General features: G+C 52.0%; 4 protein-coding genes across 4 annotated transcripts; 2 read left to right on the top strand and 2 right to left on the bottom strand.

Moving 5' to 3' along the window:
- Positions 1 to 880: 880 nt before the first annotated feature.
- BDW70DRAFT_133640 (putative extracellular protein) lies at positions 881 to 2,641 on the bottom strand. Its single transcript, XM_073736365.1, has one exon. It carries the CDS (start codon positions 2,190 to 2,192, stop codon positions 1,149 to 1,151), a length of 1,044 nt encoding a protein of 347 aa, XP_073597544.1. The 5' UTR covers positions 2,193 to 2,641; the 3' UTR covers positions 881 to 1,148.
- A 1,037-nt stretch (positions 2,642 to 3,678) lies between these two features.
- Positions 3,679 to 5,516, top strand: BDW70DRAFT_158708 (UV-endonuclease UVE-1; the record flags this gene model as incomplete). Its single annotated transcript, XM_073740564.1, has 2 exons — positions 3,679 to 3,915; positions 3,975 to 5,516. 2 exons carry the CDS (start codon positions 3,679 to 3,681, stop codon positions 5,514 to 5,516), a joined length of 1,779 nt encoding a protein of 592 aa, XP_073597543.1.
- Positions 5,517 to 6,691: 1,175 nt separating this feature from the next.
- On the top strand, positions 6,692 to 10,015 carry BDW70DRAFT_133637 (phosphatidate phosphatase App1 family protein). The gene has a single exon (XM_073736364.1). The coding sequence runs from the start codon at positions 7,438 to 7,440 to the stop codon at positions 9,949 to 9,951; it is 2,514 nt and encodes an 837-aa protein (XP_073597542.1). The 5' UTR covers positions 6,692 to 7,437; the 3' UTR covers positions 9,952 to 10,015.
- Positions 10,016 to 10,254: 239 nt separating this feature from the next.
- On the bottom strand, positions 10,255 to 12,238 carry BDW70DRAFT_166819 (cytochrome P450; the record flags this gene model as incomplete). Its single annotated transcript, XM_073742091.1, has 5 exons — positions 10,255 to 10,463; positions 10,562 to 10,654; positions 10,763 to 11,073; positions 11,137 to 11,267; positions 11,327 to 12,238. 5 exons carry the CDS (start codon positions 12,236 to 12,238, stop codon positions 10,255 to 10,257), a joined length of 1,656 nt encoding a protein of 551 aa, XP_073597541.1.
- Positions 12,239 to 13,477: the final 1,239 nt, after the last annotated feature.

The raw sequence follows: 13,477 nt of genomic DNA, 5'->3' as shown, positions 1-13,477 counted from the left end.
TCCTTTGCAAAATTACGAAGCATTTCATGGGATGCAAAGAGGCCTCGATCAGTGAGCTTATTGATATAGCTTATTAGTTGCTTTTCATGGTGGGTGCTGAGAACTCGCTGCTGCTCATATTGGCGGTCCCTTGGGCCCTGTACCCCGCGGTGGCGCCTTGATAATGTTGACCGGTCAACACCAAACTCTTTCGCAATCTTAGTATAATTAATTGAATCGCCTGGCTTTAAGGAATTGATTGCTTCTATCGCTGCTTCAATTGAAGACATACTGGCTGAGATATAAGCAGTTGAAATTTGTCGAAAAAATAGTCGGTGAGGAGAAATCGGGCGGCAGGTGATATCGGGCGTCAGGTGATCACCCACTGTACAGCTGGAAGGCTGGAGAGTCTTCAAGGTGTACGAGCTTTTACCACCACGTGATTTTCCCCTGCCTACTCTGGGATATGGTCAAGAGCTCCTAATACCTGGCTGTAGAGCCTGCTTCCTTTCCTCATCCGGCTATGCTGATTCTTGATTGCAGTTGATGCTTGGAGTCGGAGGCGTTTATTGAGATGCGACACGATGTGTAGAGACGGCTCGTCGATCTCCTATCACGCGATCCCTGCAATGTTAATTGTCCATACACTCTTTAGACGGGCAGCACAGGACAGTTCTCAGGGTGGTGAAGGATGACGTTGTACCTACCTAGATTCAGGGAACCACCCCAGAGCACCGCATCAGTCTTGACCTTGGACAACTCTAATATGGACAAGCATAGTGTTTAAGCGCTAACAATGTAAGCTACGTAGCAGGCTTAAGGCACTGAAAGAGGAACTGGTGATTGCAAAAGTGTAGAGGTAGCGTCATACGACTAACTTTACATCAAGAGAACATTAAGTAGAATATGCAGCTAACATAAATGGAAACAAGAAACGAACGAAAGAAAAAAAAAAGTTTGAATAATTGAGACACCGCATAGAGTTTGAAGGATAGATATAAAAGATCGACAGAGTGATAAAGCCTGGAAGCATTACAGGCATAAAAGAGAAGTACATTTAATGTACAGCCACTAAACCAAGACAGCCAAGCCGTAACTGCAAAAGAGCTGCTATTCCAACGTAAGACTGAGAGATATACCATAGCCCTAGATCCACCTCATATCTCAACTTAGTCAGCGCGGTGCATAGCGCCGTGGGTGCAGCGAGTTCCTGGAGCAACGCTGCCCATGTGCACAGGGAAGCCCTGATCGCAAAGCGACCAACTTTTGCCGTCTTCGGAGCAGATGATAGTACCGGTGACGCAGGTTGAGTCATCTGGAAGCGGGATTTCAGGGCGGAGAGTTGGGTTCGGCTGGCTGGATGTATCAACAGAGGTCAACAAGGGTGATGACACTGAAGAGGAAGGAGAGGGCACGGCGGTGGTGGTGGAGGAAGTGACGGGCGCATGGGTGAGGCTGGTAGGGCTGGTGCTGGCGCTGGTCGAAGATCCAGAGCTTGAAGAGCCGGAACCACTGTTGGGAGAGTTGGAGGTGCCAAGGAAAGGAGCAGAGCCGGAGCACTTGTAGCCCGTGCCAGAGAGGCTTCCTTCAACGGAAGGCCCAGGCATGGGGAAGTTGACCTCCTCGCCTTCGATAGTGGTGCATTGACCGGGGCCGTTGACGTTGGCGATAAAGAGCGGTGGAAGGCTGCTGAATGCCTGGCTCTTAGACACGGCCGTGAAGCCCTCTTGACGTGCACTATTGCCAACGGTGACTTGGGCGCAGTTCATGTACATCTCCCGATTTCCGATTTTGTTGAACCAGCTCCAGGCCAAAAGAGCCTCGCCGGTAGGAGCGTCTGCGGGAATCGTGAACTTGTAGCTCTTGGTGATGGGACAGCCGCCAAGCATGGAGTGAATGACTTGGAATGTCTTGCCCTTGTCGTAGGAGAGTGCGATCTGGCATGAGCCGCCGCCGTGCACCGCACTGCCGGAGAGCTCGAGGTCGTAGGTTGAGCCCGGGCTGTAGGTGGCGACGGAGTTGAAGGGGTCGTTGGCATAGCCCTTGCAAGGATAGTCAGAGCCGGATGTAGACAAAGGATTGGTGTACGAGTAATCTTTTTCACCGGTGGCTGCCTGGTTGAGAGGGCTGCGGATAGGGTACGGCTTGGACATTTGAATGTGTCCGTAGGCGGACGAGGCCAGCAGGGCGGCAGTCAGAAGGAAGTTCTTCATCTTGACGACGGGCTGAGATTCGAAAAGAAAATGCTTTGTCTGAACGATTGGAAGCACCAGGCTGTGAACCAAAAGCAAGATCTGAGGTAACTGGAGAAGTCAGGTTAGAGGCCCGGGTTGGTTTTGAAGTCCTTTATACTGCAGGTATGACTGTGACAATATCTGGAGTGCACCTGATTGTATAACAAAGAAGAATAGCCCTAAGGAGTGACAATGTTTAATGGGCTCAATGGACGCAGAAGTTCTCGGTATAGAGAAGAGGTGAGATAACACTACTTCTGTATAGGCCAGATCCCGAAAAGAGCAAGAAGATGCCAGGGCTGCGCAGCCGGAGTCGTAGAGAACAGCATCTTAAATAAACAGCCCTGGACCACTGGTATGCTGTAAACCTTCTCCAGCAGGGACGCTGAATGCCATGGCGTGTCCATCTGGGACGGCAGCTCGTTGGCTCTGATCGCCGCGTAAGGAATGTTGGCGTAAACAATGGGCATAACACCGGACCAGGAGAAGCTATTCCATAACACGATGGAATGCCACGAGAGAGCATGAAGGAGCCTAGAAGCTTTTTGTTATTCACAAGATTGTTTCAAGTTCTTGAATTGCTCCTTTGTAGACGGGCTGTTGAACAGGCACCGCTCTCATACAACGGATATGTCTAGTAGTATTCGAAACAGCCATTGTGAAAAACAATAGGATAGATAAAAGTCTGAAATGCAACTGATGCAATTGGAATGCTTTCGAGAGAACGAGCAGAATCTTGTCAGAGGAGGGAAAACGACAGGTTGGAGTAACACTGGAGGTTCTGTATAGAGAGCTTGCTACGATAAGATTAGACAGGATTAGTCTCATCCTCCACTAACGGGAGAACACGCGCAACGCTAAGCTTCTCGCGTCTTCGCGTTCTACCGCTCAAGCCCTGCTGTACTTTTTTAACTCACGCAGGGGCAAGGTCTGTTCGACCGAACTTCAGCCATTCTTTCCAGTTGCGTCTCTCGCTCATTCTTCTCTGCGTCATCGTCATCGCTCTGCTCCATCACCGATCTCGATCTCGATCGCTACCCACTCATATGCGCACCACGATGCACTGGGGTCACCACAACTCCAAAGCCTTCGTTTGAACACTACTCGAATCTTGTTATTCTAATTACTCTCGTCCATTGCTCAACCGCGCTGAATGTTTATACGCTACCTCCCTCAAAAGAGGTTCATCCAGCATGCCGCCTGTTTCCACAGCGCCGTGGAATCCGGCCCAGCCCGGTTTCGCCACACCTCTCCATCGCTGCGGTCATGGATGATGACTCGCGTTACGGTGGCGATCCCGATCGCCGCTACGAGCAGGCCAGATTCTCGCTCTCAAAGTCGTACTTACAGCGTGGCAGGTTTCCCATCGCATTCCAAAGTAAGCCGATCTGTTTCAAAGCTTGCGACGACAGTCAACTCGCCTTGGACCCGATTCCCAGCTCGGTCACTTGGCCCATCCCGCGCAATGGCAGCAACACCTGCTCCGGATACACCAGTGAAAACGGAAAATGAACAGCTCGAGAGTTCATTAGATGGGGGCGACTTGGGAGACACGAACGGAAAGCTTGACGTTGCGCCAATTGATCCTGAATCGGACGAGGATGTGCCCGTTGAGGCTGAAGAGCTTCAGGAAGCTCTTTCGCGGCCCCCGGCCGTCAATAGCGACTATCTTCCCCTTCCCTGGAAAGGCAGGCTGGGATATGTGAGTATGCCCCTCAAACAGTGTTTCCGTGCTGCCATCTAATACGAATGTCTTTGTAGGCCTGCCTCAATACCTACCTCAGATACTCGAATCCGCCTGTTTTCTGTTCCCGCACCTGTCGTATAGCTTCTATCCTTGAGAACCGACATCCCCTTTCCGATCCTTCACAGCCGCCGCATGCCACCAAGAACCGGCCGGACCGGTCACAGCCTGCTGACATCGCACGAGGCCAGGCATACGTGGAAGCTTTGGGATTGGCGAATGCTCGCGATCTGCTGAAACTGATACGCTGGAACGATCGGTACGGAATCAAGTTTATGCGTCTCAGCAGTGAGATGTTTCCATTTGCGAGCCACAAAGAATATGGATATAAGTTGGCTCCTTTTGCCTCTGAGACGCTTGGCGAAGTCGGGCGTCTTGTCGCTGAGCTTGGCCATAGGGTGACTGTGCACCCTGGCCAATTCACCCAGCTGGGCTCCCCTCGAAAAGAAGTGCTTGAAAACTCCTTCCGCGATTTGGAGTACCATTCGGAGATGCTGCAGCTGCTCAAACTGCCTGCGCAACAAGACCGCGATGCGGTAATGATCCTGCACATGGGTGGTGTCTTCGGCGATAAGGAGGCGACTTTGGATCGGTTTCGGCAGAACTACCAGAAGCTCTCGCAGGACATCAAGAACCGTTTGGTTCTGGAGAACGACGACGTGAGCTGGTCGGTACATGATTTGCTTCCTATCTGTGAGGAGCTGAATATTCCGCTTGTCCTGGACTATCACCACCACAATATCATCTTTGACTCTTCCCAGCTCCGAGAGGGCACTCTCGACATCATGAAACTTTACGATCGGATCAAGGCTACGTGGACAAGAAAGAATATTACACAAAAAATGCACTATTCCGAGCCTGTCGCTGCCGCCATCACCAACCGTCAACGCCGAAAGCACAGTGATCGCGTCCGGGTTCTTCCTCCCTGCGACCCTACCATGGATCTGATGATAGAAGCCAAGGATAAGGAGCAGGCTGTTTTTGAGCTGATGAGGACTTATAAGCTACCAGGGCATGATCTTTTCAATGATATCCTGCCTTATGTCCGCACTGACGAGAATAAGCCGTTCAAACCGCCGCGGAAGTCGAAGAAGAAGAAGAACGGCGACTTTGTCGACCTTGAAGCACAGGTGCCGCCTCCAAAGACTGTTCCCGAAGAGGAAGTCGGCATGGGTGGCCCGGAGCGGAGGGTCTACTGGCCTCCAGGAATGGAAGAATGGTTGAGGCCAAAGAAGATTGTGCGGACCAAAGCTCTAAAGACCCCCAAGTCTACCAAGAAGGCCCCACCACGAGAGCCAGACGGGAAGCTTGATGCTGCCCTTGCCACTCCTAGCACCCCGACAAAGCCTACGAAAGCCGCTGAGCGGTCCCCAAGCATCAAGAAACGCACCAGCAGAAAGCGCAAAGCATCGTCGCCTGATCCATCGACCCCATCGGCTTCCGACATAGAACTGTCCGATGATGCAAAGCCGCCTCAGTCGCAGGCCAAGAGCAATGGAGTCCGCCGAAGTCGACGGACAAAGACAATAAACTATGCGGAAGACAGCGAGTCAGTCTGAGTGTATACCTGACGCAACACCCTACTATATATGTACCATATTATTTACAGAACCCGGCATGATTATAGAAACAACAACTCACTTTCCATTTTGTCAACCAATAACTTTTTACACGCCATAGTTGGTTCAAGCAACGGTGTCAATACTTAGCCAAGCGATGACAACCATTCGCACAGATGCGCATTTCGGCGCCTTGCGTGCTAACCTTCACGAGACTTGACCAGTTCGTGTCACGCGTCAACATCAAACACGATAATATCAACCAGCTTCGACTGAAGTCTTGCATGATTCTATGCTAGCGTTACGCTAGACCCGGCCGTACAGACCTTTGGTCTGCCCCTGCAAGCATCCTATCTTGCCATGGATACTCTCGCCCCATGAATTACCTAGAGCTCAGTTATATTCTCAAGACAATACACGACGAGAACGATGAGGATGCTTCTCACGCAGCATCAACATCACCTCCGCTTTTTTCGTCATTGCCAACGGCAACTGGTGCTAGCTATGGATAACATGAAAGTTCAAACTCACTGCCATCACCGTTCGTTCTGGATGGTTCTCACAGTCTAGAAGTGAAGGAGCGCAGAGACGCCACAAAGCTATTCACGGCAGCAAAGAGCCAATGTCAGATTCCTCTTGAAACTTTAATTTCAGGGCTTATCGCTCAACCTCCACATGGTCGGCTGGCCGATGATTTCATGGAGCCGCTCCTGGGTATGCAAAGGCCGCTTAGAGCCATTGAATTATCCGTCGACAAAGTCAGAAAACTCCAGAAATCTGGCTCCTTTCCCAAGATACACTTTCAATCGTTGGATGGAGGCTTATGACACCGCAATCACATTGCCCTGCCTCGCATAGGTGATGGAGAGAATTGAGTTGATGGAGAGAAGGGTCAGGGAAGATGGCTAGTGATGAAGCAATGACGAGTGACCGACCATCTACCAGCATATATAATAGCGAGTTAGACCTTATTCAGAAAAGTATGTTGCATACGGTGATCCCTGAAGTAGCCTTCCTTAAAAGATACGGAAAACGCCAGACGGACCAATCACCTTTTGAGAGATGCCGTCTGTTGGCTAAGGATGATGGAGGTGTGCCAAAAAATTATATATAATCTCGTAGCAAGCGCGGTACCTAGAAAGGCGGAGGAACCGAAACATCACTCAACCTCAGCCCCTGTGCCTTCGCCACGCTTTTATCAGGAACCAGACTGGACAGCTCAGCTACAAGTCTTTGCTCTCCAATTCGTTTATTACAGCGGCAGAGATAAATGAATCGCTGCGACATTGTCGTCTTCGAGCAGGTCTCGTTGAAAGGCATTCTTGGCTTGTCGCCGCCTCAGCCGTTGTTGCCTCGAGCTTGTCTGCGCTGAGCAAACATCAACTCAATTACGCTAACCAACGCCTGGAAACACAGATTCCTCGAGTATTCCCCTTAGTTGATTACCCTACATCGGTCGTCTCTCTAAAGGTCCTCGAACCTGGCTCCGAAATCATTCCTTCGTCGCTGGCGCCCGCCGCCTAACTCCGTGAGGTGGCCAGTGCCGCACCAACCTTTCCCTCACCCTCGTCGCTTCCCAAGCCAGAAACCTAGAGGCAAATTCTCACAACTTTTCCGTCTCATCTTCGGGCCCCACGCTGGCCGCCGTGCACACCTCCGCCTCTGGAATTTCCGCCACGAGATCATTCCCGCCGTTCGACACCGGGCGCAAGCGAGAGTATATCGAGCGCTCGTCCAGCGACAGGCGAGGCTTGCAAAGCGGTCGCGGAAAGGAAAACTAAGTCTTACAGAGCTATTCCGACGGAGACGGCGGCACCGGGGAGTGAGTGGGCTTATCGGGGGCCTGCTGGTGCCTTCTGAAAAAGCAGCGCACGCGGCGGGGAAAGCGGAAGCGCCTGGAGCGGGCAAGAGAGCTGTCTCGATGTCAGAGCACGGTTCGTCTTCATCGTCAACATGGAGTAGCGGCTATGGCTTTGGTAACGGGCGCGAGCGGGGTGCGCGGCGGAAGAAAGTCTTCGAGTACTTAAAGGCGGCGAACGAGTTGCGGCAGTCATACGCGGCATCGTGGACGGCTCAGCGGAATGCGTCCCGCGACTTGGGTGACGAGTATATGAACACGCCTGGTGCGTTTCCGGATGTTGAGATTGCGCGGTCTGGGGATGAGGAGATGGTTATCTTCCCGAGCTATGCGAGGCGGCTAGGTCGAGATAGGATTGCGGCGCAGAAGATGTCGCAACGTGAATCTCTGGATTCAATTGATGAATACCGAGGGTACGATGGAACGAGGGAACGCGAAGATGAGTGGGAGACGTTCGATGACGAGAATGCTGTGGTTGCAGTAGACGTTCGGGGCTGGGTATACGCGCCTTATCGTGGACCGATGTCGAGGAAGCAGCGGTTGGTCGTCGCCCTGGCTCGAAAATTGAGCGGCGTACCTGCACCGATAAATGGCGAGACTGGTCTCGATGGGACGAGTCAGGAAGATGATCGCAGACCGCGTATAACGGAGGAAAGAGAGGAGGAGCTTGTTGATTCCGAGGCTCAGTTCATCATCAAGACCGCCGACAAACAGAATGAAATAAACCTGAAAGCCGCTTCGGAGGGACTTAACGAAGAGCCTGCTGGCCGCGTACCGCAACGAACCCCAACAAATGCGTCAGCACAGTCCTCCGGCCAGCTGAGCAAGGATGAGCTTTTGATCGCGAACGGTCACTTAGTGGAGCGGATCAAACCCTTCTTATCGAACCCGATGGCTGGGATGGCGGTGACTGTTTTTTTCTTCAATGATGAAGACAGCCAGTCGAAGAATATTATGACCAATGATTCAGGCCATTTTTCGATTCGAGCATCGCTGTCCTTTGTTCCCACACACGTGCGCGTGCTTGCATCGGAGGACCTCTCCGCTGTGAAGAATGTCGAGATAATTGAACCCACAGGCATAAGTATGATCAGTGACATTGACGACACAGTAAAGCATTCAGCCATTGCGAGTGGAGCGAAGGAGATGTGCCGAAATATATTCGCCCGCGAGCTGTCGGATTTGACCATTGAGGGCGTCACTGACTGGTATAATGCAATGGCCAAAGCGGGTGTGCAAATACACTACGTCTCGAACTCCCCATGGCAACTATATCCGCTGTTAGATCGCTTCTTCAAGATGGTTGGCTTGCCGCCTGGGTCTTTCCATCTGAAGCAGTATAGTGGCCTCTTTCAGGGTATATTTGAACCTACTCTGGAGCGGAAGAAAGGAAATCTAGAAAGGATCCTGGAAGACTTTCCTGACCGGAAATTTATTCTAGTTGGTGACAGTGGGGAGTCTGATCTCGAAGTGTATACTGATCTCGCGATGACGAATCCGGGTAGGATTATTGGTATATTCATACGTGACGTGACTACGCCGGAGCGGACGACGTTTTTTGAGAAGTCCGTCAACCATCTGGAAAACACACCATCCCGCATCAACAGCACCCCTGAGCTGGCTGACCACTCTGATTTGGCCCCTAATCGGCCTACATTACCGCCACGGCCACCGCGTATCTCCTCAGATCCAGCTCCACGAGCTAGCCCCGCTGGGAGCGAAGACTTGATCGACTTGTCGGACGAATCCGACAAGCCCATGAACACAAGAACCCCCCCTGCTATACCATCCAAGCCCTCTGCCCTCCGTTCGGTAACAAACACCGCTGACCTGGCGGACAAGCCATCAAGGGAGGCCATTACGCGGAAGCCCGCACCGCCTCTACCGAGGCGCAGCGCGGGTAATTCTGACTCTATATCAGCTGGCGAAACTGCATCCACGCGCTCATCTTCAGCAGATAAGAGCGACTCTAGCATTGATAATCGAGGGGCACCACAAACCAACAACTGGGTTGCCCGGTTGCAGGATTTTGGTGGTGATGGAGCGGGAATCTCGAAACCGGCACCGCCTCCTCCACCTCCTCGTCGGTCCGTCACCAGAGCATCAACAAATAGCCCCTCTCAAGTGGGAATTAACACCAATCGTCCGGTACCAGAACGGCCACCGCGCTTTGCTGCCTCGTCATCACAGCTATCCCAATCATCTTCTCCAAGTCGCCAGAATGCATATCCAATCGCGCCCAGCATGCTGCGCTCTCCAGCGTCAAACGCCTCCCTTGGCAGAAGCAGCACCAGCAGTTCTGACACTTACACGCCCTCGCGATCATCAACACCGAACCTTTCAGCCCCCCCGCGCGCTCCTTTACCCAATAAGCGGGAGGAACTTTGGCGAAGACGCTGGGAACGGGCTAGTGAGATTCTTGCTGATAAAGGGGTGGTCTTGGGTAGTTGGCGCGTGGGGAAGGATGTACAGGATGTCTGTCTCTGGCTTGTGAAAGAAGCACTAAAGGAGTCTTCTGATTCTGGGAAGAAGGAAGCCACCCAAAAGAGGGAGACGGAGAGCAAGTGGAGTTCATGATACAAATAGTCTGCACAGGCTGGGTTATGCTAGACCTTGATAGAGTTATCATGCAGGTGTATATACGTCAACAATTGTATGTTTTCTCTGATCGCATCCCTGCCAATAGACTACCATAGGCCAGTTCTATCTATGTGCGCGCTTATGCATTGATGCATTGAACCCTAAATCCTTGGCCAAACCATGAACGGGTGAGCACCAACTTTCTCTACGAATGGGCCTGACAGATAATAGACGGTATGGCAAGCATGCTGACCATCCAATTACCCCAGCCCTCGCGTCTGACAGGTTACACTGTCACAGTCAAAGCTCATCTTTCCTCTCCCTCTCCCTCCTGATAAAGGCCAACTCCAACTTCCCAAAGTACATGACGAAATTATCCTTCGCGTCAGCCAGAAACTGTTTCCCGTCCTCGCCCGGCGCAAACTGCACGTCGAACTCCATGATCAGCTGTGCGAGTGTGACGCGGAGGTTCATGAGTGCCAGGGGTCGGCCGATACAGTTGAAGTGGCCTACGCTCAAACAGTTAATGCCTTCAGTCTGGCTCGACTGGGAACTGGAGTGGAGATTGATATTATAAAAGAAAAAAGGGCAAGATTCAAGAGCGTACCAAGACTGAATGGCGCAAAGGCGCCCTTGTGTCTGACCAGCTCTGGCTTGCTATACCAGCGCTCAGGGATGAATTCTTCGGGGTGGTCGTAGGCTATCTCGGCTGGGATAATGTCAGTTCATATCCAGTTACTTTGTCAAAACAAAAATTGTTGAAAAAGATATTAAATTGAACAATAATAATATAAAATAAACCACTTACACCGTCCAATGGTGTATAACGGGCAGACCACATGCATGTCTCCCGGTATATACGTGCCATCGACGACAATCCCCTCTGGCGGGGTTTTCCGCTGCAACGAGGACGGAACAGCAGGGTAGAGGCGGAGTGCTTCGTTGATGATGCCGTTGAGATGGTCTAGATGGGCAATCTTTGAATGCAGGAATTCTGTCTTTTTGGGATTGTCGTTCTCGAGGTAGTGAGGTTCAAGTTCGGCGCGGAGCTTGGTGATATGCTCGGGGTGTTGGACGAGCTCGTAGAAGATGGCCGAGAGGGTTCCGGCTGTGGTGTCACTGGTACTAGTTAGAAAGTCCGTTTTCAAGAAGAGGATATTGGATATACTAAAAACAGTATACCTTCCTGCGATGACGATCAGCCGGGAGTCGCCGTATAGTAGGTTCTTCTCGTCGATCGTGAGATCGTCCACGTTCCTGCCTTTTAGCGGAACGAATAACGAGGAGCTGACATCGGGGATTTCGGGGTCATTCTATATTGGTCAGTGGGCTCTCCTTTCTCATCAGTAGTTGGGAATATTGGCAGATAGACCTTGAACCTGTCCAGCAGTCTCTCTCCACAGAACTCCAAGAACCTCCAAAAGTCCGTTGAGGCTCCAGGAATTCTAATCATCAGGACAAACGCCCAAGCGGGCAAGTTCAGTCCCACGAAGTCCTGCGTTGCCATCAGCAGCCTCATTGCCCAGTGCTCCTCGCCCCTCTCAAGAGCCTCAAACCCCCGGCCGAAGGATAGATCCCCCATCACGTCAAAGGAGTACAAGTTGAACCACTTCGTCACGTCAACGGGCTCCTTCCTACTGGACATTTCGGAGAGTCTATCAAGCAGTTTCTCGCGGTATTTTCTAATCCTCACCTCATAGCCCCGCAAGAGCCGATCGCTGAATGCGCCGCTCCAAACCCGGCGGCGAGCATGATGCTCTTCGGGATCACGCATGAGCTGGAGCGCCGTTGCCGGTGCAGAAAGCTCGTAGTTTGCGCCTTTTATACAGCGCGAGTGGGTGCCGTAGACGGGCTCCAGGGCGTCAGGGTGGGCTATTGATAGATCTGAAGAGCCGATGCGCACGAAGGGGCCGTACTTTCGGTGGTAATGCAGGAGGGTGAGGTGCATATTGTTATTTTTCAGCTGAGTAGAGGTCCAGACTGTCGAGATGCGGGCAGGAAAGGGGCCTGGGAACCGGTTCAGGGGGTGGAGGAGGAGGCGGTACACCAAGACGCTGGTATAGATGCCGAAGAGGTAGGCAGATAGCAGCTTGAGGACGGTCGATAGTGCGACTGTCCAGGGGGCTCCCGGGACGCAGGAGAGTATGACAGTCGCTGTAGACATGGCAGTGAGGAGGAGTTTGAGGTAAAAGAACCCGTAGAGGTGGTGTTCTCCTTGCTTGAAGTAGGCGATGTGCGAGATGACGCCAGCCAGCGCGACGGCTGTGTTTATTGAGAGCGCCATATCGATGACCATTTCTACCAACAGATAACTAATACGTTGCTCAGGAAGAACGAGGTATCGGGTGCCAACTGTTTATGTGCCGTGGCTGTTTATATACCGCTCTGCACCTCGGCTAGGACCCCCCGGGGGGCGAACAAGCCTGCGAGTCTGCGTGGACTCGCGTATAAATGATTGAGTGAAATGCCAAACCCCGCCTGGATAACCGCATCAGATGGCAGTATCGCCCCGCTCGGATGGCACTCTGACGTTCGCTCACGCTAATGATCGAGGTAGATGAACCGAGACCTCGGCGGCATGAGCGGATGCGAGAGATAAGACCCTCCTGAGCTAAGCGTGCCCATGCAGTCACCCAGCCTGGGCTGCTCTTTAGTAGAGATAATTCGCCATTGCCTCAGCATTACAAATCCTCATTACATGAGTGGGCTCCCGGTAGAGATGGAGAGGGGAAGGTGCTGGAGCTCTCGCATTGTTACGTTGTTACACTGCATGCGCCGCCAATCCATTCCTGACTCATGGCTTATTCCCGGTCTGTGCGTCTTGGCTGCGTAAGTGCTAACGGACCTCACCCCCTCAACTTCTTTGTTCTCTAGGATAAGAGTAGGCGTGGTATAGGCCCTCAGCTTTGGTTGAGGACCGCATGACCAGATGCTGTCTCGGGTCCAAGAGGCAGAGCTTCCAGGTCAATCTGATTCGAACATGTGTCTATCTTTGAGTAAGCTTGACAAAAAATGGGACATAAAACATGGAATGTCTGGTTTGGGCTGTTATTGATAAGTAGAAGGATATCACCCTCTAGCCCTAACTGGGCCACTGTGCCAGGTAATTGCGGGCCCCAGCTCTCCCAAGTGTACAGTACAGTCTCTAACCCAGGGCTTCGGCCCGCCGCCCGACGGCAAAGCCCTAAGTAGCGGGTTCTACCGGAACAGATATCGCCCCTTCAATATGAGTGCCATTCTCCGCAGCGCCTGGAAAATGGGGAGTCCAGCCAGAAAGGAATGTCAGCTCACGAAACAAAAATTCATCTAGAGGTCCGCATATGTCCTAAATCCCGGGAGCCAGGGCGGACAGCTATCGGCCTTTAGGTTTTTTTTGCGGGTCATGTTGCACAGCTCTGGGATTACCAATCATGATGTGCCATAAGTCTGAGTATATGTAGGGTCTTGTTCCATGCTAATGCTGTCGCTTAGGCACCGTAGCTGGAACCTGGTAACTTACGCCTATTTCGGCATCGACTTGCTC

This window comes from Aspergillus foveolatus, assembly GCF_047715535.1.
Source record: "Aspergillus foveolatus strain CBS 279.81 unplaced genomic scaffold BDW70scaffold_15, whole genome shotgun sequence".
Taxonomy (NCBI): Eukaryota; Fungi; Ascomycota; class Eurotiomycetes; order Eurotiales; family Aspergillaceae; genus Aspergillus; species Aspergillus foveolatus.
Note: the sequence above shows the minus strand (reverse complement) of the source record. Positions and strands in the feature narration are given on the sequence as shown.